A 25,137-nucleotide genomic window follows, 5' to 3' on the forward strand; every position below is an offset into this window, starting at 1 on the left:
AGCTCTATGCATGCACACACATTGGATGGATCCTGAGTCCTGTGGAAACATCTGATGGTGAAAGGCAAGATGGAGGCCATCTCCACCATGTCCCACTTCTCTCACAGGTCCCAGAGCCAGCTCCTGTGCTGTTCTGTAGGGTAACCCCATAATCTGAAGACATTCAGGGATTGTAGGCGCCTACAGTGAGAAGGAGGTGAAAATTCCCTCCCTCTGTTCCACCAGTGGGAACACCCCATGATCAGAGAATATTGTAGAGAAGAGCCATAGCTCAGTGACAATAGCTTGTTTCGTCTGCAGAAAGCCCCAGGTTCAATGTGAGGCATCTTCTGGTAAGAATGGGAATATTCCTCATCTGAAACTGCAGAGAGCTGCAGCAAAACTGTAGACAACATTGAGCTAGAAGGACCAAAGGCCCAAGTCAGCGTAAGGCATCTTACTATGTTCCTGTGCATGACACAAGGGAACTCATCCAAGCCGTTGTATTTTAGTTCATACAAGGAGCTCTTTGGTAGCCAAGTGAAAGTGTCATTCTCTTTGAACAGCTTGGCTCTTTTGCCACGTCACAATGTTGTCGTGACATTCCAGATAGCATATTTGGGGGGGGGGTGTCCTGCTGTTCAAAAAGAACAAGTATTATTCTCCTTTGTGATTGTCGAATCAGGGTTCTCTGGATTCATGCCTATATAGAAATAAAGGAGCATTTACTGAATAGGATAAGATGTGAGAATGAAAACACTTTAGACTGACCAAGAGAGCTGAAACCACCAGAAAAAGGATTACATATCCAGTTTGTCAGACAAAAACAATTGGGGGAGGGGTCACTTCCATCATAAACTACGTCAATAGACACAAGGCTTATTTCTTAAGCCTCTGCTTGCTTAAGACTGCCTTTAAGCAGCAGCACTTTTAATTCTTGCAAATATTAAAAGCAAAAAATAAAAAGGGGCTTGGGGCTTGGCCTGACACAATCTGTTAATGGAAGCTGCCTTTGGGACTCCATGCTTCTCCATCTCTGGGAAATGTAGTTAGAGGAGGACCTAATTTGTACGGTGCTTGTGTTAGAAGTGGGAAACCTTAAAACTCAAGAACATGAAATTCAAATTTAGGAACATAAGAAGCTGCCCTAGACCAGAACAAAGAATTTGCAGTCTTCCCCAGTGCTATTCTATTCTGACTCACAGAAGCTCTCCATCGGCCCATGCAATATGTCTCCCACAGCAAGAGTTGCCACCCCAAATTTATGCTTTTGTGGGAAGAAGAAGAAGAAGAAGAAGAAGAAGAAGAAGAAGAAGAAGAAGAAGAAGAAGAAGAAGAAGAAGAAGAAGAAGAAGAAATGATGATGATGATGATGATGATGATGATGATGATGATGATGATGATGCATTTGTTGTTAGAGCTAGCATGGAAAATTGTATTACTGAAATAATTAATTCAGACTGCAATTCAGTATTTTTCAAAACAGCAACTAAAGAACTCCTCTTGAGAGTCCCCTTTATTGTTCCTGTTCTTCTAGAAAATTCTAATTTGAAACATTTTGTGTATTTCACTGTCTCCCTCCAAGTATTTATAGCTCCAGTCATCCAGCATCCAGCTGATTTCTCAATAGTACATAGCAAACCAACGAGTGCAGCCTGCAGAGATCACAGGCAAAGGTAATCCTTGGAAGTCTGCTCCTTTTCCATCCGATCAGTTTGGTCCCATCCCATAGCTAGGCCATCAACCACCAACTGCCTTGTTGGAAGGATCCCGATTGGGTGTTGTACTTAAAACATGTATTTTTATCATTGGGTCTTGATTTTACTTGTAAACTGCTTTGGTAGATTTTTAAACCCACCAATTTCAACTCTGGGATGCATTACGAGCAATAGAATTTGCACAATTTAAAACCTACATCCTCTCATTTTAGACATATTTTAGGTTCCACTGGGTATTAGAATGATAAAAGATACTATTATTTCCAAATCAGTAAGAGTAATGAAAATGATAATTAAACTCCAGTAACCTCACTTAATGCCTACAAGTCCCTTCATTCCCTTTTTCCACAGCACAAGTAAAAAAAAAACAGGTTTTCTCAAATGCCCTAAATAACTCAATAAATCTTAAATTTTAAAAAAGTATCTCAAGAAATCAACATTAGGGACAGGAATTGTTTTATTTAAAACCTAACCAATCAAACTGCCAGCTCTCCTTGCTTGTAATGCATCACTGATAATCTCTCCTGCCATCCAAAATGCTTATATAGTAATCCTTTAATTTGAAATAATGCCATAATAGCATCTAATGTGTCTCATATTTTTGAATTCATCCAGTGGCTTAGACAACATGTCACAATGACGATAACGGAATAATTTCATGTGGTGGGGGGAGACTGCGTGTGTAAAAAGGGATTCATTAAACTGCTTCCTTCAAAAAAATATTTTGCTAAATATCCTTTCCATGTAACAGCAAAGTGTCTTTTACCCAGTTTTCCTCACAACTTCCCCATAAAATAGGCATCCATTATAGCTACAGGAACCTGAAGCATAGACTGCAATAGTCTGCCCATAACTCTGACTAAACTAAATCTAGATCTCTGGCCAGATTTTTTTTCTATCAAACAAATTTTATTGTTGAAACCATAGGCCACATTATAAAAAAATGCAATCCATTCAGAAAGATGACTAAAACATCATAAATGTAATAAAGTAGTACATCTTCTTCCTTACCATGACCAAAACCATTTTAGCATCTATGAATTTCTGATGCAGTTTAGCTGCCACTACAGCAAAAATGGACACTGTCAGCACTATAATAAAGGGTAAAAAAAAAATCTGCTATAGAGGCCAGCAGATAAGCTGTTTTTTATTGAAACAAACCATAGTTGAAGTATCAGTATCAGTTTTGTCTGGTTTGCTGGTGAAAACCACATCACACCATTTTTATGTACTCTCATGCGCTATGAATCACCCACCTCTAGATGGCAGTAGCAAGGAAGCACAGAATAAATTCTCTTAATAGGAAAGTGAATGCTGAAAAAATAGATTTCTGAAAAATTGAAATCCTTCTCTTAAAAAATAATGCTGAGGCTAGTTCCATAGTGAAACAACTTCAGAATCTAATTCCTTTACATTAGGGGTAAATATTTCATCAATATTGATAGTCACAATTTAGCTTACATTTTCTTATTAGAGTGGGTGGAAATAACCTGTGGTGCTCCAGACGTAGGCAGAATGGCCAGCCGTCAGAGATGATGGGTTTTGGAAGTCTATAAACTTGGACCCTACATTCCCCGGCCCTGCAATCTTGCGTATGCATTGCTCCATCACTTAAGAGTACAAGGGCAAAGTCCCTTTCACTTGAACACTGGAAGCAGAAATGGAAAAGTTGGTTTACCCAAGTTAGGTGGCTCCCTATGCTCATTCTGGAACAGCAACAACTTTAACAATAAAAACTCACTGCTAAAATGTTTGTTGGCTCCTTTGGTGGATTTGGAAAGCACGTTCAGTTTAATTGCGTTTTTAATGTCAATTGTGATTACACGGTTGTATTATTTTTTATATATAAAAAATTCTGCCCTGGGAAATATTTGTATACTGTTACAATAGCATTAAACAATAAAATAATGTGCATAACACATCATATTTGTATTAATGCCGGTGGTTTTTAAAAGACCAATTCTGCAAATTGGTCACACACTGGCAAGTTGTGTATTCAGTCCTCTAAATCAGATCTAATTCTAAGTGAGAATTATTAAACTATCGTTCTGCAATTTCTTTTGCTGCAGGTAAGCCAGGGGGGATTTTATGTGCTCGCACACATTAGCACATGCATGGTGGAAAATGAGATTTCTAGTGTTATGTTTTGCATTATGTTGCCGATTGTCCAATATGCACTTTCTTTTAACAGTAAGAGTTGTGCTGGCCTTTACTTCTGTCTTATTTAAATAAATTGTAATAGAAAAGCTGAGTAACTTTTTAGAAACTTCTGTCCTGTGCTGACCTAAAAAGTCAAAGGAGGCACAAAGTATATGCAAACTTGGGAGACAGCACCTTCATGCAGTTATAGTTATGCCACAATCTGGCTTACTGTGATGTGCGATCCAGACCATTGAAGGTTTACTCTACGTATTCCTATGTCTGTCTCTAAGCCTATGCATACAGTTAGCAGTGTGTAGGATGTTAATTAACTCAATACTTACTGAGTTTGTGTAGATTACAGCTTTGCAAATTTTGAGGGAACAATGCAGAGCTTTGAGTGTACTTTCTATTTTTGGGTGCCCCAGTATACTGTTGCGTTTTGTACATTTTTATAATCTCTTGAACTGTAAACATTGAAAAGTCAAAATTGACCCAAATAAGGAAAATGAATGGAACTAGATTACCGTACCTTCGGTTGTGACACCAGTTCCCATGTACCATGTTCAAACTTCTGTTGAGTACATAAAAGGATGAGCACTCTAAACATTTATGTAGACTTTACAACAATTAAGATACTCAACCTAGCAGTGAGGAACTAGGTCTGTGCATATATGCAAAGTGAAGAATTTGGGTTTTTTCAGCTTGGATAATCACTAGGACAAGATGTGGGATCATGAAAAAGAAATTCCATCAGGAATGACTGGAAGTATTTGATCTAGAAGCTTGGGTTTCATTTATTTCACTTTGCAACTGTTCCATAAATCTATCCTTTTTTACTGTGGTCTTCATGGCAAATGCATTGATAATACCTGCTGGGCTGTCAATGGGAAATTGCTAAAAAATAAAACACAATATATGTGGACTTCTCCAATTACTAGTTTCTAGTTACATTTCCAATTGTAACTAACATGATCACTAACTTTTAGTTGCATTTCCAGTTCCTACTCATCGTGCATAGCACAAATAAGGCAAACTAGCTTTACTAACACTAGATGATCAAGAAATGTTGCAATGACAAGCAAATGATCAAAACTCTTGAAGAAGCTATACATCATACACAAATTATTGAATAGGGCCGCATGCTCTATCTGGGGCATGTGATAATGCAATACTATAGCAATTTTGAGATTGAATTAATGCCCAGACCAAAGGGAGGCCTGCTTAGAATGGAAGTAAAATGTAACTCTGGAAATATTTCAAAAAGGTGCCGTTAGAAAAGGACAATTGCATGAAGAACTGAAAAAGAAAAGAGGACAAAGATGGCTCAAAGGTATAAGGCACAAAAGCACAATACAGAGCCAGTGCTGAAAGAAAATGCATCAGCTGACTTTGCTGGAAGCAAGAAAACAGAAGTAATTGTGGCGATCCAAATGAAACCTGGAACTTCCTATTGTATACCAAACTGAATAAAAAGGCAATGAGAGTTCAGCTGCAGGTATGGGGAGTTGCACTGCTGGACTGGATATGGACAGCCCTTCCCCCAATCCTTGCCGCCTCTCCCCTTTCTGCAACTCATTCAAGGGCTGTGCCATGCCTTCTGCATGCTAGAATCTACTCAGCTACCAAGATCAAAACCTGTCCTTCTAACATAATCCAGCCCTAATACAGGTATAGCTGCATGGAAGGACCAGCAACACTCTCAGTACAGCTTGTTTGAGTCAACTCTCCAAGGCAAACACACACGCCACCATGGGAATAGGATTCATACAGTCTCTACCCGTATCCCCATCTTGCTTATCTGGCTGCAAAGAAAAGATTGATGGGGACAGAGAGAGTCGCATGTGTCTCCTAATTCTTGGTATTGGCACGAGCATGAGACTACAAGCTTGAGGGTTCGCAGAGCTCCATCAAGCCCTTTGCCAATTCCTCCAAGTCGACTGAACCTTTATGGGGATGGATTGTGCCCTTAGTCTAGTCCCAGCTTCAGATCTGGAGTACTGAGTACAGATATAACCTGCTTTATGAACTAAGTTAGACAAAAGGAAATAGTGGATGCAAAACTGAATACAATTTGCAAACTAAAAATAATACTGCCTTTCAATATGAAGGTGTGAGCATTTCATTAGTACCTTGCTATTTCAATTAAAAACTCAAAATAATGTATTCTGCCTCCAACATTTAATTCTATAATCCTTAAAATTCTGTGTCAAATGTATCTATGATGACATGTTGATTATAATCATACCTAGCAGACCAGGCCTTAAAGTAGGTTAATTGCATAGGAAGATTTTACTATGTTTACATTTTTTCTTAAATTATTTTTTAAAGCACAGTAAAGAGTCTGAGGACAAATTATTCAACTGTTTATCATACATAAGACTGCATGACTATAATACAAAGGGCTTGTCTTTTCATTTAACGTTACAATATACACAGCAAGTCCGGACTAGATCTTACAATCTGAACACAGGTATTTAACCTTTTCCATGCTGTTTATGTTTACAATGCACAGAAGTCCTGTAACCAAACTGTGTAGTAAAGCACACAAAACTGGACTGTAACATAACACAGTATGCAGAAGCATTGGAGTTTATGATTTTTGATTATGTAGGTTTAAAAACAGTATTAGTTTTTGGTGCTTGCTAAGGTGTGGCAACCAGCACAGGAAAAAAAAGTTACCCATATTTGATACCCTTATATTCCTGGACAGCAGTAAGTACTGGATTCCTTTTTGCATTGCTAAGCTCAGTGTTCCATTTCTAAGGTGACAGCCTTTCACTCACCAAACATCTTTGAACTACAAAAGTTCAAAAATACTTTAACTCACATGCTTGACATTTCAGTACAAAAGAAATATGGATCCCTTGATAAAAAAATTGATTTACAAAAATGGTTTAATTCCCAAAGCATTCTTTCACACTTGCACTGTATTCAGCCTCTCTGCTGCCATTGTGAGGACTGGTTTTTGTTTTTTTAGTTTTTTAGTTTTTAAAAAAACACCTTTTGTTCAGAAGACCTGACCTAGTTGGTCATGTGAAACTGACCAGTATGAAGTAGATGGTTTTCTGCTGAATGACCTTTTAAAAACTAGTTTACTGGCAGAGGTAGATTACTGCTTTTGTTAACACATAAAGGGCAAACAGTGTTAAGGAAAGATAATCACTTAATTACCCCAATCCCTCAATTTTATTCACTGTGTTTTAATCCATAATTTTAGTATTTTATGTGGGTCCACAAATTTAGCAACTGCCAAGCTGACTGTGTTATATTAAGGCAGCAGAACCCAAAAATTAGGCACCTGTTAAGTACAGCCTGCTAACCTCAGGTCTCACGAGCTTTTTGCTTTACTCATACTAATGTTTTGGACCTGTTCATGCAATCAAGGTCTTGCCTTCAAGTTTACATTTATGCTAATAAGGAATACAAGAATCAACTGCTGGTTTCATAGCTTCTGGATCTAGTGTCCCTTTTACTTTCAGAAGCCTGAACACATTTATAATGTAACAGATGTTGTTATAGTCTTGAATTAGATGTCAAATCTATCATGTTCAGTACACAGTTTGCTGTAAATGTATTGGCTATGAATTCAACAACAGTTCCAGTTTTGTTTAAGCAATAGTACAGCCATAATTTTCAACTGACATTTAAAAATGGTCTAGTTACACCTTGTGTCAAAGTGCAGAACTGCTACATTATTGGTTACAGACATCTATGTGCTATAAAAACAGCTTTGGTACAATAAATTATCAAAAAAGAAAATAATTTTTGTAAAATTCACAGCATAATTGTGAGGCAAAAAAGCAGTCACATAAAATTCTGCATTTTTAAAAATGTTCAAGATGAACAGAAGACATCTTTGTGCAGAAGTAATGGTGGAGAAACCACGTGCCCAGAAAAAGCAAAACAAAACAAAAAAGTAAAAAGCAGGGAGGGACACAGTTGTAGCTATTTCCATCAAAAGCAAACCACTACTCCTGTGACCTTCAACCAATAAGGAAGTCAACTTTATGACACACGCAAAGTGACCTTGCAATACCTTACAATAAGTGGGTCACAAAAGTCTATTTTAAAAGAAAGGCCTCTTGAATTACCCATTCTGTGTTTTCAGCATTAAGGACTGTCTGCAAAAGCATGTCCAAAAGTGATTGCATCTGAAATGGTAGGCTCCTCTAACTTAAGAGTCCAAATCCATAAGGCCAAAGGTTATCCCAAAGACCACCACTTAAACTTCCCCCTGGACTGGCCAAGACCAACCTGTTGATTGCTTCTCAGTGCACCTTAGTTACAAGACCAGCCATATTTCAATACTAGCTGATTGTGGTCTCAAAATATGAGACACACAGAATCCCATTATAATTGCTGCTTTGATTCTCAGTAGGTTCAGATAAGGAGAATCCTGATCACCGCCACTTAGCATGCTCAATGTGCCTCATGAACACCATTACAACCGTCCCTTCTTTTTTAAAAAACAGATGAAGACTGTATTTTGTAATCTGAAGGTCCCTCTTCCTCACAGTACTGCCTTTTCGTGCTCATGTGTGTTCGGAAAATTAAAATTCATATGACTCTCTCCCACCCTCTCTATTTTTTTATTTTTTATTTAAAAAAAAACACTCCCCAAAAGCCCATTAATATGATCCTGGGCAGTGCCTTTAAAAAGCTGTTTGCAACTAAGACCAACATTTTACTCCTGTTGAATGGGTGGGGGGAAGGAATCTATGACTTGGTTCTGGTAATTAAAATAGGGGCAGCAAGGTGAGACATCACCTCAAAGCTATCTAGGATACGTATCATGGCTCTAAAAACTTTACTGTCCCTTTGCAATCTGTTCAAGTTTAAAAAAATAATCAGCTTTGCCCTTCTGTAGCGGTTCAGTTAGTCTATCTCCTTCTGATTCAAGCAGCTTTGCACTTTTTTTGGAAAAACACCACTTCTATAAAAACACACAAGAAACAAATTTGTTTCAGTTTAGTCACGAGCTAGCCACAGGACTTTGCTGAACACAAACTCCTGTCATGGGAGACTCTTCTCTATCAATTCCCTGCCTCATTGCAAGGTGTCCTTCAGTCATGTAATGAGCAGGACCTGTATTAGCAGAAAATTGGTATGTTGGATGTCCTGCTATGCCAGTTTCTTGGCGTGGATTAGAGTAGACTGTTAAATTGACGTCCATAGCTCCATTTTGTCCAAAGTCCAATGAATTAGCAGCCACTGGGCGGTTCTGATAGGCTTGATTGCCTTGATTACCAGTTGAGGAGGAAGATGTGGAGGAAGAAGTAGTTGAGGAAGACAGGGATGTCATGGAGTGGTGAGTATGAACCACCTCCATAGAATCCTGGGTAGAGGAGCTGTTTGTTGGAGAATTGTAGACCCTTGGCCTGGTCCGGCTACCCATGGCCTGCTGTCCATGATGGTGGTGGTGGTGATGGTGGTGGTGATGGTGGGAGGTGTTTCCATGGTGATGGTGTAATGCATTCTGTTGCTGAGGGGTTACGTGGAAGGAAGTTTCTTGAACTGGATGGGTTTCAACAGTGACTTGTGTAGGAGCTTCAGTGCCTGTCCAACCCAGAGGAGGAGGAAACTGCTGACGAACCTATAATTAAAAAAATAAAAATAAAATCCTTCCATTTTATGTCATACCCTTCAAGCTAAATATAAAAAACTAGCTTTTTAAACATAACATGTTGACCCTTATTTGACACTTTGTTTTTTCAAAGAAAAAATATAAAAGCAAACTTTAGTATGAACATTCAAAAGTGAAACACTGTTGCAATCATAACAGGAGGGAAACTCTGTCAGCTGGAATTAATATTAAAACTACTGCATCAATCCTAAATTAAACATATACATTAATATAGGCAGACCATACTTCCAAATAGGTATCTAAACAAGTCTGGCATTTGTATACCATACATTCAAACACAAAAAGGGCAGTAAAATTTCAGATTACAGATTAAAAAATTAGAAGTGATACACTTTGCTGCACTAATCACTAGTTTCCTTGTTCTGCAATACACGTAAGTTCTAGTTCAGACTAGCAGATCTGCATTTTAAAATGCATACAATGAACATTCACATATTCCTAGGTGTCACAGGGTGGCTTAAATGGTAGTAGTTTAACAAGTTATTGACCTAGGATTAATTATTATTTATCCTGGCAATAATTTGTGTCAAAGTACATAGATAATGAAACAAGCTGCAGATGTGAACAAGGTCATTGGTGTATATTAAACAAATACTAATCTAAGACCTTGATAACTGATTTGACACTTGCAAAGCCTCATGTGGAAGTTTACTGTGCAATAATCTAGATAGCTCACTTCGGGAATAATGTTGCCCAATTAAGGATTAGATATGAGAACATATAAATTGAACTGGATTTGAATGTAGGAGGCCCTCATTTAAATCTCCATACTGCCACTAGCTCATAGAGAGAGGAATTCAATGTTGCGCTAAGGCAATAATTCTATCAGGGCAAACATTTTAACTTGCCAGACAGAACAAGCACTGTTCTGGGAGTTCCTCCTAAGCCCTCCCCCCAACACTCCACCTGCCAGAAACAATTTCGGAGGGCATGGGTCCTTGCATGGGACTTCTGCTGATAGGATTCATTAGCTGAATTACACCCAAAGTGGCAAGGGTACTTCACTATTTTTCACAGCCTAACCTAGATGCAAAGGAATTCAGAACAAGAAAAGAGGTGGGAGAGAACAGGCCAGCCTGAGGTATAGCCCAACAAACTATTATGTGTCTGAAATGACCATTTGGTCAGTTCCATTATTTGAAATCAGAAGAGTCTGAAAGAGAGAGAGTTCCTTTCAAGAGTCTTACCTGTGGACTATGTGTTTCACAATCCATAGCTTGTACAGCAGCAGTGAAGTGTCCACCACTATGTCGATGCTGATGTGTAGGATCTGACCGTGCCCTTCCACTGTTGCTTGTCCCAGAAGAGCCACCTTTTAAATTTAAGCAGAACAAATGTTTGGAAAATGCTATTAACATGATAATTAAGACATCCATAATGAGTCAAGAAAGCAAGGCTCCAACTAAAAATGAGTTTCTGATATACAGTCAGCTAAGAGTTTGCTGTTGCCATTGAAAGGAAACTAAAGCAATGTCTAAAATCTTTTAGGAGGTTTAAGATTAGAGAAAATAATGCCATTTTATTCAGACAGCAAATATTCTGACAAAAGCTTAGGGTGGTTATCTAACTAAGTTACTTGTCAATTTATTTCAGTGGCTCTATAGTGAGCATGATGAACATTGGATATTTTTAGCTTTTTTCCCCTAAATGTGATAATCAGAACGTACCTGAGCTTGAAGATGTGCTAGAAGTGGTTCCTGAAGACTGTGACTGCTCCATAGCTGGACTTGTTGACACGCTGTTGCTTGTGTTTGTACCTTCATCTGCTGTTTTCTTAAAGAAACTGTGCTGCAGGGCATAATAAGGTTGAATTCGAGTTTTCGGATCATAGTCAAGCATCCTTAAGATGAGGTCTTTGAACTTCAAGTAGTCAGCCACAGTATGACCCGATTCCCCAGCACGACGTCCCCCTGGGCCTCCTGTTTCAACTCCAAGTATATTGTGAAGTTTACGAGTTCCAGGTGGTTTATACTCCTGTTAAGAAATTAGAAATTCCTCAAGCTATCAGTTCTCAAAATATTGTTGACAATATTCTAATATTAAGTATTTTAATTTTACTTTCATTGAACTTAAAAGACTCTCTTTGTAAGATGAATATAAGCACCACATATTTTATGATATAATAGTGTGATTTACACAGAATGCTATACCGTGGTTTGTTTAGCTGGTGTGATTTGTTTGAACTTCTGAACGCAATCTTGGTTGTCTTCTGGTAACCAGCCACAATCTAAAGTCATGGTTTGCTGTTGGCTTACAAACAATTGTTTGCTTTAACTATTATTTTGTGTTACTTCTGAACCCTACCATATTGTTTAACCACTGAGTGTATGGCCACCTCACCCCAGATGTTTGACAGCCTCCAAAGGCATGAGGCAAAACCAGCTGGAAAGCACACTAAGCTCCTGACTTGTTTGCTTACTTATGAGATGACTTGTGGTTTGTTGAACAAACCATAACTGAAAGAAACTATGGCTGAGAATTGGTAACAGACCAATATCAAATGCCAAATTTGCAGGATCAGGATGGAGGACATTATTCTGATAGGGATAGTTTCCCACTGGTGTTTACAAGCATGGTCCTGAATAGTCGCCTGCTTCTTCTCCAGCAGACATCCCACTCACCACTCACCACAATGACCCTGCTTACAGTTGGTGGTAGTTGGGTTAGACTTGCTCTCTCCAGGTTTCTTGTCCTGGCATTTTTATTCTATAAAGTTGAGCCTCAAATCTGAGTGTGTGGACCTATAGCATGTTTGTGTTTCTTTCCCTTCCATTCAGCTTGTTTTATTCCTGAATTGGAGTTTCCCTCACAATCTTAGCCAGTTGGTCTGGTGGGTGCAATAGCCCCTTCTCCCCTGGGTAGGAGGCAGAAGGCTGTTTAGGAACTGCCTGCTGTCTCCAGAAGAAGGCATCACCCGATCAGAGGAATGTCCACCATCTTGGTCCATGAACAGAAATATATGGTAAGACAAATTCCCATGGTCTCTTCCTTAGAAATACTGTAGTTATCTTTAAATCAACGGGAGCTATAAACAAATTTGTATAAGACTGAGGTTCAAATTAGCAACTTACCCTTTTTCCATCTTTGGTCTTCTTTAAGTTCCAAGTTCCATCAGGCAACTTCTCAAAGAACTTTCTTGCTTTTGGTGCTTGGTCAAGAATGTGAGCGGGTGCAATACCTAAAACTTCCACTATTTTATTCATCTGATCCACCTGTTTAGGAAACAGAAGAAACCAGTTAGGAAAGGGGGGAAATCTAAGAAGATAAAATAGTAAGCAACACCATGTAACATCAGTGCATGTGGAGGTTAACTTAAACCCTGCATTCTAGACTGCATTCCAAGATACCAAATAAGGATTAATTCACACAATCATTTATACTGTCTGTTCCAGATAACATTAAGCCTTTGCTTTACACAACATTAAAAAGTTCCATAAGATTATCCCCACCTTTTTGGAATTACATACCTCATTTGCACCACTGAAGAGGGGTTCTCCAGTGTGCATTTCTACTAAGATACAACCAAGGGACCACATGTCAATTGCAAGATCATAAGGCATTCCCAATAGCACCTCTGGTGATCGATAAAAGCGACTCTGGATATACTGGTATATCTGTATTGTAAAAACAATGTTATTAGATAAGTCCATTCTTACTTTAGGTGTTAAATCATTTACAGCCAAGCATTGTTATCTGAAGTACAAGATACGAGGGAAACAATAAGAACTATTTGCAAAAAAGCTTGGCAGTTATTTAAAAACTACAGAGAAATCTCAAGGTGACCAATGTGATAGGTATTAGAATAAACATTACAAAATATTTTGTTTTAGTAAACATTGTAAGATCATTTTGCTATTGCACTCGAAAACTGAAAATCCAATTTTATGTTAAAATTATAACTTTAGAAAAGGTAGTTCTGATCAACTTTTCAAAAACCAAATACTTCATATATTAAACTGCTGCAGCTTCCCTTTCTTCCCTGCAAAAAATGGAAGTACTTTGGCATGTTAACCACATATTCAAGATTTATTGAATGCCATGTTAACACATTAACTAATATTTTTATGAAAGCAAAGTATTTACATACTGGTCATAACAAAAGCAGTGAATCATTTTAAATTCTTAGGATTTGCTTAGGGGGGAAATGCAAAAGATCTGGCACTCCTTTTTTAACTGCTGAATAACTTATTTAAATCCTTTCCCCATACAAATTATGGATCTAACATCTGTTTTGTTTATACAGATTTTTATAAACAAAAAGATTTATTGAAATATCCTGAAATTTATACTGCTTTTCAAGTTGCCCTGCATCAAATGTTTACACACTTTATAAATACTCACCCTCTGCCCAAGTTGGCAAGAACTGCCAAAATCAACTATCTTGATAGCGCTTCGTTTGGGGTTACAGAGCAAGATATTCTCAGGTTTTAGGTCACAGTGAATGATGCTAAGTTCAGGAGTTGCAAGAAAAAGCAGTGCAGTGCACATCTGTTGTGCAAACTTTCGTGTCAAGTTCAGTGAAACCCCTCTGAAGTTCGTATTCCGCAACAGGTCATAAAGATTGTAGGAGAGCATTTCAAAAACTAGACAAAGATGGTTTCGGAACATAAAATGACGCTTCAAATGTACTAAAAGAAGAAAACAATGTAATTACAAACGTATTCTCATAAGTGAAAACCATAAATACAAAATTGTCAGCTGCTAAGGTAATTTATTTCCATAAATTTTCATGCTTTAAAGCTTTGAGCATCCTACATCATGTATGTCGATATACATATTATTCAGTGATCCAGATGATAAGAGTATTGATGACAAGTCAGCAGAGCACAAAGTTTCCTAAAGTTTGCATCAATGTGATCTAAGGGAAGTGTTAGAAACCCACTTCACTAGGAGGTATAAGCAGATATGATTTGTTGTAAGTGAAGACAGGAGGTGATTATTATTTTTCGGGGGGGAGGCGTAGAAATCAGCAACTGATATGTTCAACAAATACACTGGAAAGAGGGTGCTTTGTTGTTGTTGTTGTTTTTTAAAAATAATAAACCTACTGGAAGTTCCCCAGGCCATTAGTTCTACCCTAAAAACCCCAATTTTACTACTGGAAAGGAGGTGGATTGACCCAACAGCTCACTCATAAAAATTGTGTTTGCTGAGCTACCATTAGCAACTGGTCTACAGAACTGAGGTGGTCATTTAGGATGTTAGTTGCTGAGAAAACTCTATGCAAAATGTGGTTTGAAATTGTTTCCAGATACACAAGCAACATTGTCCCTTTTGGATTTGACTAGTGAGGAGTTTTAACTGCCAGCCAGCTGAGTTAGCAAAGCAGCAATGTAAATGTGTCTGAATTTGGGCAAAGTCAAGCTTTGGCTACTAATATCAAGCTTCTGCCAAAATATAATTACTATTAGAACAACCTAAAATGAGCAATCAACACAAATTGATAGTTGTTTAAATAGCTACATATTATATAGCTGTCAAAAGTTCCACACTTGGAGCAATAATGAGGAACGATTTGGCAACAACTTTGGATACATTTGTACAAGTAGATAAATAGGTAACACTACAGCGGGAAGGTAAACGGCGTTTCTGTGTGCTGCTCTAGTTCGCCAGAAGAGGCTTTGTCATGCTGGCCACATGACCTGGAAGCTGTACGCCAGCTCCCTCGGCCAATAACGTGAGATGAGCGCCGCAACCCCAGAGTCGGTCATGACTGGACCTAATGATCAGGGGTCCCTTTACCTTTACATATTAGCGAAGATGTACTAATTTCTTCCTATTAAAAATTGAACTATTTAAAAAAGAAAATGCAAATGCAATGCTTCATCATTGTGATAAAGATGCAGATATAAAGTTCTCCAGTAATACCTATATAATATTTCATTTCCGTGTCATGTTTGTTCATAAGCTCAAGAAGTCGCACTTCAATCTGGGCTTGATTTAGGAAAGCCTTTTTGTTCTTTATAATTTTAATAGCCACAAACTCTTGCTCCACGCGGTCATATGCCTTTACAACCTGAAAATGAAAATACATATAATCTCACATATGCTTATTAAAATCTCTATAGCACAAAAATCATTATCTATATAAAATATTTCTTCAAAGCAATAGAATCTCTCAAAGATGCTGTTTGAACAATGAACCAAGGATCCCTCATAGCTTTACTTTGGACGGGGCATATCAAATGCTGAGTCAACCTGATAAAACTAATAATGTGTGGGATTCACCTAATGAGCCCCATCGGTGTAAGCCGTGTGCAATGACTTCTGCTTGCACAACAGAGCTTTCCCCCGTCATGCAGGGAAATGAGAGGTGGGATCATTCCATCTGGGAAGCATCAATGCTTGTGCAGACAGAGGATTCATCAAAGTGCAGCGCTGAATGCCACCCATATTTTTCCCATTGGTAGCCCTGATTATATATAAATGGTGAAGCAGCTTGTGCACACAGTGGCTACAACTTGTCATAGCCGAACGATGAGGTGCTTAGGTTGCTTACCTGTCCAAATGAACCTTTGCCTATTAAAGAGTCAATTTCATAGCGATCCATCCACTTTTCCCCATTTTTCACAATGTAGTCATAGTTATCATCATCATATCCATCGTTGTAAACCTTTCGCTCCTTTTTGTGACTCGAATCATCACCCTGGCCCTGTTGGTGTCGCCGTTTCTTTTTTGCATAGTAAACCTGAAGTTACAAACCATAATTACATGAACCAATCACCAGACAATGTTTTGTTGTTTTAAAACACTACTGTATTTTCTTATAAAAACCTAAATTCAGGGAAATTGTACTAATGAAGTACAACTTATGCCTTCTAATACTGACCTAGTGGCCCCATGCCAATCACTCTGAAAGCAAGACACCACCAAAATGACTACTGAAAAGAAAAGATTACCTTTTGCTGGTAATCTTTAAAGCCAACAGGAACCCACCACCTTGTTAGAGTAAGACTATACAACTCAATTAGCATCTTAGTATTAGGAAATGCATCATGTACAGAAAACACAAAGCCTGTTAAGATGCTACTTATAATAAATAAAACCATTTGTGTGCAAATAAAATGCAGCTGGGTGAATTATGTAAATTTTACCTCATTAATATGTTTGTAAGTTTTGATCAAATCCACAGATAGTTTCCTCAGAGGAGCAGTTGCTGGATCACGGAAAGTTTGGGGCATCCGCCTCTGTAAAATGACAATATCAAATATTACCTTAAGCAAATGTGGAGAGACTAACACAGTATCTAAAATGAATGAATGATATCTATCCTCCTCAAAAGAAGATTACAGTGGTACCTCGGGTTACAAACGCCTCGGGTTACAAACTCCGCTAACCCAGAAGTAGTACCTTGGGTAATGAACTTTGCCCCAGGATGAGAACGGAAATCGGGCAGGGGCAGCAGCGAGAGGCCCCATTAGTGAAAGCATGCCTCAGGTTGAGAACTGTTTCAGGTTAAGAACAGACCTCCAGAACGAATTAAGTTCGTAACCCGAGGTACCACTGTAACTTTTTTAAAAAAATCCAAAATCTGTACTCTATTACAGTGTAAATACTAGTATCACATTTCCTTCAAAGTTGAAATCACCACAATTAGATAGCTGGATGACTCCCAATAGGATTTGCGGGGGTTTTAAAGGCTATATTAATAGTGGCTGCAATCCCACATCACACTACTAAACTATGTTTCAGTACAAGCTATAGCCACAGTGGGCCTTTGGTTTGACATTCTCCCATCAGCCACATGACTGGGAGGAGGAATTCGGGAGCTTTGGCTTTTACTTTCTGAGAACTGTGGTTTCCATGTGCTGCTCTGGTTTGCCAGAAGCAGCTTTGTCATGCTGGCCACATGACCTGGAAGCTGTACGCCGGCTCCCTCGGCCAATAACGCGACATGAGCACCGCAACCTGAGTCACACGACTGGACCTAATGGTCAGGGGTCCCTTTCCCTTTCCCTTTACCTTAATGATGACTGGCTACCCAGGTTATCAAGAACTACATTGTATCACTTCTCAAGCTTCTATTTTAGTTACGCCTATATCACTTCAATGAGGACCTGGCTTGGATGTTAATAACTACCCACTACACTATTACCTTACCCAAAAAAGGTAAAAATATTACTTGGGTCCTCTTACTGATTTTTCACTGGATTTTCTAGTCTGAATTTAACAACTGAATTTAACTATGTTACTTGAAACTTAAAGAGACTTTGTGAAGTCATATTACGGAGCATATATATTTCTGTATTCTGGTATTTTGAAAAATTCAAAGTATGTTTAGGTGGCTTGGGTTTGTTTTTTCCTTTGAAGGTTTGTGAACATGAATTGACTATGTATCTGAAGGAGTGTTGAGCCATTCCAAAAAGATGTACATGGATACCCATCACAAACAGAATGCAAAATAGCAGTTGTCATCTGCTCTGGCTACTGCTCATGTATCACTTGTCCCAAGTATATCAGACATATGCACCTGCCCATATACCTTGCATAAATGCAAGATTTTTAAATATACTGAATTCAAAATGCTTTGGAATTTCAAAGGTTTATTTTTTCAAGTTCACATTTTAATAGTTCTATATTTATAGATGCCGATATAAACTGACGTGAGATAGGCAGAAAGACAGATAAATAAATAAAAACTGGTTGTTGTCCACCTTTTTCTGTATCCCAGCCACTTATTGAGCTGCTGTGATGTTATGGGATATTCACAAATGTTAAAGCTACTTAGGATAAAAGAAGTGGAAATAAAGTTGTGGACATAGAACACAGGCATACAGGAAAGTGAAAACCAGGCATAGGCAACCTTGGCTCTCCAGATGTTTTGGAACTACAACTCTCATGATACCTAGCTAACAGGGCCAGTGGTCGGGGATCATGGGAGTTGTAGTTGCAAAACATCTGGAGAGCCAAGGTTGCCTATGCCTGGTGAAAACCTTCTGGCAGGAAAGTGAAAACTTTATTTGAATGAGTAAAACTAGAGGCAAATGGGGCTACTTTCTATTGACTTAAAGTTTGTGGCAGAAACAACGGATACTGGGTTAAGAGATTTTGTTATTTTAAGTGAATCTTCCCAAGTTTTTAAATCCCCTATAACAGCAAAATAAATATAATTGCTAGCAATAGCTGTGAACCTGAACTATGTGTTGCAATTTTATCTGGCCAGCAGATGGAGCCTAAAGCCTGTAAAACAAGTTGTCAAATGGTTTTAACATATTCCTTGTGAGTGATAACACAATTTTCCAACAAAAAATGAAAGAGGGAGAAATCTTCATAGTCTGGCTCACTAAGACACCTTAAAACCAAATGATTCCTGAAGATTCATCCTACAAGCTTTTCAGTTGTAATCATATTTGCAACATCCACATAGGACTAGAATATAAGGAGTGCAACTCCTTCACAAGACAACAATGCTGATAGAATTGTGGATGTTGGACAACTAGATAAAACAAAGACTGAAAGGATTATTGAAAGAAGATGGGGAGATTGCAGAGTTCAATGCATTCATTGTGTATTATTTTTAACAGCAAAAGATACTGGTCAGAAGATACCCATGCTTGAAGTGATGTGTTTTTGTTTTGTTTTTTAGCACTGTAGCAGAAGACAAATCAAAGTGATGAAAGGTAAAGTTCCAGAGAAAATGAAATGAACATTAACAGGCCAGCAGATCCAGATGGTATATTGATTTCCTTACACAAATCTGCAATTTGTCACTAGAATTGGCTTCTGTACTGGAAGTTTGACTACCCATTAATGTAACAACAGTGTTGTTGTTTTAAAAAGTAAGGGTATTGGAGAGGAGCCAGGAAGTTCCAGGCCACTTAGTCTGTATTAGCTGGGAATATTAGGCACTATTAGTCTCATACCTGGTGCTGCTCAGGAATTCTAAGAAGCTAAAAAAATCAGTGCAGTAAAGGTTCAGTCCAATATATTGATTCAAAATTGTGTTCAATTGTATCCAAACACAATTAAGAACCTGGTCTTTGATCTCAGGAACCATCATGCAAAAGATGGTTGTGGTATCTTAAGAGGTGTCAAAATGCACAGCAAACAGGCCACTTTCCAAAATATATATATAATGAATATAGAAGAACTAGCCACACTGAAGGAGAATCATGATTTTTTTCTGTGAAGGGAAGTTCTGCATCACCAAACGTTTCACATTATTTAAGAGAACTAACATGTGGATGTAGCTGACATATTCTACATATGGATTTCAAAAAAGTTTTTGAAAAAGTTCACAACCAACATCTCCTGCACAATCTTAGCAATTAGTGATGGTTAAAGAACAGGAGCAGAACACAGAAGTAAACAGATAGTTTTTACAATAGGAAGGTAAGCAATAGGGATAGGTTCTATTTAATTTATTCACCAATGACATGCAATTGGGGTAAGAAGTAAGTTGGCTAAACTTTTGATGACTACAAATTACAGCTGGTGACCATTTTAAGAGCATCCAATTGATGTGTGATTGCCAGCACACAGGTCCTTATTGACTCAGAAGTGGGTGGGGCTCCACCAACATGGAGGGGGGAGGGAACAGAAGCCCCGTGTGAAATGGTCGCCACCTGTATTCAGAATAGCAGAAGCTCAAGAAGACTGTGAAGAGCAAACCAAAATAACTTTTCTAAATAGCAAATTAAGTTTGGTGTAAGGAAGTGAAATGTAAGGAAATGAAGATTTAAAACAGGAGATGAGTGACTAAAAGAATATAAAAGAAAAGCCCCCAGGGCCGTCTTAAGCATATCTGGCGCCGTGGTGCGAAGATCCCTCCAGCGCCCCCTCCTTCCCCCCCCCCCGTTTCCCAGCGCGGCACCCCCTGGCGGCCCGGTGCCCTGGCGCTTTGCACCACCCAGCCTTGCCTTACAGCCGGCCCTGAAAGCCCCACTAAATCAGATTGATATTCTAGCTAGTCTACAATCTCATTCCATCAGAGGTCAGCCAAATGTTCTAGGAAAACTATGAACAGGATGTGAAGGCCTCAAGAATGAAGAATATAGAAATGATAATAGATAGAAATACTGGATGAGATCCAACATTGTATGAATAGATGTCTACTAGCACAATGGGGTTTCTTGGTCTCCCCTTCTATTTCCACCCCTCCCCATACACCTCAAATATTTTCCAGGCGGTTGGGGGAACCCGCATAGCAGATCTGGGGATGGGTGGATTGGAGGAAAGAAAGTACAAGTTCTGTTTCACTATTGGAGTTACTCTTGCACAAGTGGGAAGACATAACTGCATCTCATTCACTGAGACCATATGTTGGAAATCTTATGCAGCAAAGATGTCTAATAAATTATTACCATTTGAAGAGAATTTGTTTCTGAAGTAGAAACTTTAGAACTATTTATTTTAGGCTTGATTTTAAACAGTTAAACAATAAAATGTCAATTAGCATAGAGTTAGGATACATCAGGCATCCCCAAACGGAGGCCCTCCAGATGTTTTGGCCTACAACTCTCATGATCCTTAGCTAATAAGACCAGTGGTCGGGGAAGATGGGAATTGTAGTCCAAAGTTTGGGGGTGCCTGGGATACATCCTAAATGCACTCTTACCAGTAGAGGCCAGTGGTAGGCTGTAAGACTGCACAATTTACTAGTTGGTAGACTTAGCTCCTGGTTCCTTTGCTTGAATGCACCAATTATCAAATATTTTAAACTGCTTAATTCCATACCATAAATGGGTTGAAAGTATATTCAACTTTCTACTTTCAAGTATCATCTAGGTCAGTGGTCCTCAACCTTGGGCCTCCAGATGTTTTGAGACTACAATTCCCATCATCCCTGACCACTGGTCCTGCTAGCTAGAGATCATGGGAGTTGTAGGCCAAAAACATCTGGAGGCCCAAGGTTGAGGACCGCTGATCTAGGTGGTGAAGGAAGTGTAATTTGTAGTTATAGATAGGCTAGTTTAACAAACACTTGGCTTTGGGTACCCAAATGAAGACTGCAGATGCAAGAACACCTTGTGTAATAGAGAGGTGGAACCACAAAGGAATAGACAAGGAAACTTTTGGGGTAGACTTTTCTGAGTTGATGAAGTAGCTCCTCAGGAATAATATCATGAGGAATAATATCATTTAGAGACTACACTACACTTTTAAAAAAAACACCATGCTACTACTATAATCACAGTGGATTAATGATTGTGGGAAGAAGAATCTGGTATTAGTTACATAGAAAATCAGTGAATGCAAAGTCAGGACTGGAGTTTCCATCCCATGTAAAATTTTAAAAATCTAATTATTGTAATTCCTGAATACAGAATGCAATACATATATTCAGTGCTTTTTTTTCTAAAAAAATGTTTGGGGGTACTCTTAATTTTCCTACTCATATTGAAATACTGCCCCTCAATGAGGTCAAACTTAAGATTCACAAAATGTTTAGGGGTATGCATATCCCTGTGTCCACCCACCCACCCACCCCACAAAGAAAAAAGCACTGCATATATTGCTTACTATCAGCATCTTTCTCCCCCTCAACCCATCCCTATCTATATTACGGGTTCTATCTATATAAGTTATAGATTATTATAATTATCTCTATGTTGCACATAAATGTGGCTTGTCTAAGGCCACTCAGGTTTAGTACGAATGTAGCATTTGATACATGACCATGGTTAAGAAATCAAGAGAGAGAATCTTTCTTCCCCACTCGCATACCTCCACCCTCCAAACCCCACAACCCTTGTTGACTTACTACAACCAGCCTAAACCATGAGTTATTGTCAGCAACACATTACATGATTAAAGCTAACCCAGCTCCTTGCCTTAACCAAGAACTAAACAAAGTTCCAAGCACAATTAACAGGAATAGTTAAGCTATCAGCAACATTATGCATACTTTTAGTAAGTTAATGGCTGCGGTGAGATATGAAAAAAGGCATTTTCCCACTCATATTTTTATACTAGAATCATGTGTTACCATCAAATGCCTAGCTGCCACTCTGCAGTGAAGAAGTGGAGTCAGGTGGGAGTGATGTGAACTATTAGAGGGAGGGTCTGGAACTCCAGACTGATGTGCATGAGCACTATCTCAGCTTAAATATTTATTTCCTAAATGTCACATACCTGGTTGGTGAGAGGCTGTTGAATCTGGTCAGCATATGATAAGGCAGAAACTTGTTGGTCATTTAAGTTTTGCTGCCGACGATCGCTGTACTGCTGATGCGAATGGGACATCTGTCCAGCCATCTGAAGGCCAGCAGCATGGAATGAAAATGACGGTGCAAGCCGAACAGATGAAGGTTTGCATGCTGAAGTCTCTCCTCCTAGAAAGGACAGCACAAGAATTTAGTATAGCTTTCTTAATTCCATTGAGCTTTACCTTCATGTCAAACATACAAAAGGGGGGAGGAATTTTTCCAGTATGCATCAGTTTTCATTTAGGTTTTTTAAAAAATAAATAAATAAACCACACACAAACAAACAAACACACACACACACACACACACACATACCTGGATTATGGGTGAGTCAAAAAGTTTCTAAAAACTGTTGATGAACCTCATTGAGGAAATTACATATGTCTGTATATTTATTTTCTTGTGTGTGTGCGTGTGTATGCATTGACTGATTTTATTATATGGATACAGATATATAATTTACAGATACACCTTTCTACTGACTAGATTTTACATCAACATTTCCTTTCTTCAGCCTTTTCAATAACCGATATGGCCAGTCCAACCAGTGGTGCAGAGTCTACATGTGGGGAGTTTCCATGGGGCTCAATAGGGGCCCATTTTCCCTTCCTACCTTGGTCATGTTCAAAAGCTTGTGGGCCATAACAAGGAAAGGAAGACCTGGGGTATCTTGCACCTTCACCCTGTCTGCTGCCTGTAGATACCAGCCCTTGTTGCCTGAAAGTTAGTGTGCTTTGCCAGTGCCCTTTTATATATAAACCTTTGAAATAAAAATAGTTTGTTTGTTATATGTGGTTGACTTCTAATAATGTGGTGAGCAGAGAATGCATATATGCAATTTCCTAAAATAAAATAAATGTTAGTTTAACAGTGCAATACTAACCACTCCAATGATGAGACTTTCTCCCTGACTGTGTTCAGAGCGTATTTAGCTGTAAATATTCATTAAACAATAAATATGTATGTTTGTTTAAGAATTGTGTGGAGTATAAAAGGGAAACTTAATTTAAATAAATTATAAAATATTCTTTCCCACAAAACAAGCAGGGGATAAGGGAGACACCTTTAATGAACACTTTAAAAATATATTTATATTATGACAATATTTTATGGCTTTGCTTCTGTTGTTTATATATAGCATAGTTATAGACTGTTTTTAACTGCCTTTAACTGTTCTTTGTTCTTTAGTAACTGCTTTATGGAGTTCTGTTATCAGTTTTGACAAATAAAAATTATATAAAGTGTCGTGAAATTTCAATGCCATACTATGATATGTACCAAAAAGACACTAAGATTTTTCAGCTCGGAGTAAGTCCCCTTAACTCAATGATATATACTTGTGAGCAGACATACATAGGATTGCACCTTAATTGTTAATATAACTTTGAAACTCTAAAAAAAGTTATTTGTAATGGTTCTACTTCTGTTTTATTTAGAATGATGATATAAATACTGTGAGTCATAGTGTAGATGAGGTCTAAACACTTCTAGAAGTCCAAGTCTATTCAGATACTAATGTCAAACACCTGAACTGGCATCCATTCCAAGACCAGTGAGATAAGTATAAACATATGAAAGACATCCTTGCTACAATTTTTCAACAATAACATTCTCCTGCCACTATGGGGGGGTGAAGATGCAAGATACCAGTACAGTACTGTAATCTCATGACCACCATTAAAACTGGAGATGTTTCTACATATGTAAAACTATATAATACAGAGTGTTTCTACCTACCTACCTACCTACCTACCTACCTACCTACCTACCTATCTATTGTTGCATATCTGTTGGTATCTGATAATTCCTAAACCAATTTCTGTTTTTAGATAATACTGTAAATGTCCATATTGCAGCAGGCACCATCTTTTTGTAAGGAAGTTTTGTTTGTTTGTTTGTTTTACAGATTTATAAATCACATCATAGCCTGAAGCCATCATACTGCTGTGCAAAAGAGAGAGAGATAAACATAAGATACTGCAAGGGTTGTAAATAATAGGAGTATTTTTGACAACATTATTTTGTTTGTTTCTGGTAAGTAACTTACTGTTTTCCATCAAGTAAAAGTTTGCATCTTACTAGAAGCAAGCTTAGTTGTTTTGCTTGATGGAAAATAGCAATGTATACCCACCTTTACAAAACTCTACAAAATTTCAACTAGGAAACTGCTCTGTAAAATTAATGCACACACTGGAGTTCATTAAAATATTTAGAGAAAGCTTACACTTACATGGCTCATGTATTAACACAGGTAGAAAAGCTAACATGCATATGGGAAAACTGAAAGCAGCATGTGGATTGGTACATGTTAACATATATGCTAAACATATATGCTAGTATTTCTATTTGAAAAGATACTAAGAACTCAAAACTACCAATTGCAGTTGAGTAACTACAATTGAGGGTGCAACCAGTAGTAGTAACACACAACTCTTCTTCAAAATTCTTGATCATTCCTTGGCTGGAAAAATTTGGTGCTAAACTCTCCATTCAAGCCTGGATTCTC

At 38.2% G+C, this 25,137-nt stretch overlaps 1 protein-coding gene across 2 annotated transcripts in view; it reads right to left on the reverse strand.

Moving 5' to 3' along the window:
* Positions 1-6,189: 6,189 nt before the first annotated feature.
* The window catches only part of DYRK1A (dual specificity tyrosine phosphorylation regulated kinase 1A), a 103,897-nt gene continuing 84,949 nt past the window's right edge, over positions 6,190-25,137 (reverse strand). For both annotated transcript variants that reach the window (XM_035116837.3, XM_035116838.3), the window contains exons 3-12: positions 22,558-22,757; positions 16,578-16,670; positions 15,983-16,171; positions 15,352-15,499; positions 13,825-14,111; positions 12,951-13,097; positions 12,555-12,695; positions 11,151-11,457; positions 10,671-10,795; positions 6,190-9,432 (exon numbers count right to left, since the gene is read on the reverse strand). In XM_035116837.3, coding sequence (XP_034972728.1) covers positions 8,812-9,432; positions 10,671-10,795; positions 11,151-11,457; positions 12,555-12,695; positions 12,951-13,097; positions 13,825-14,111; positions 15,352-15,499; positions 15,983-16,171; positions 16,578-16,670; positions 22,558-22,757 — 2,258 coding nt within the window. In that variant the 3' untranslated portion in view covers positions 6,190-8,811. The remainder of the gene's footprint in view (positions 9,433-10,670; positions 10,796-11,150; positions 11,458-12,554; positions 12,696-12,950; positions 13,098-13,824; positions 14,112-15,351; positions 15,500-15,982; positions 16,172-16,577; positions 16,671-22,557; positions 22,758-25,137) is intronic.

This window comes from Zootoca vivipara, chromosome 4, assembly GCF_965207765.1.
Source record: "Zootoca vivipara chromosome 4, rZooViv2.hap1.1, whole genome shotgun sequence".
In the NCBI taxonomy this organism is placed as follows: Eukaryota; Metazoa; Chordata; class Lepidosauria; order Squamata; family Lacertidae; genus Zootoca; species Zootoca vivipara.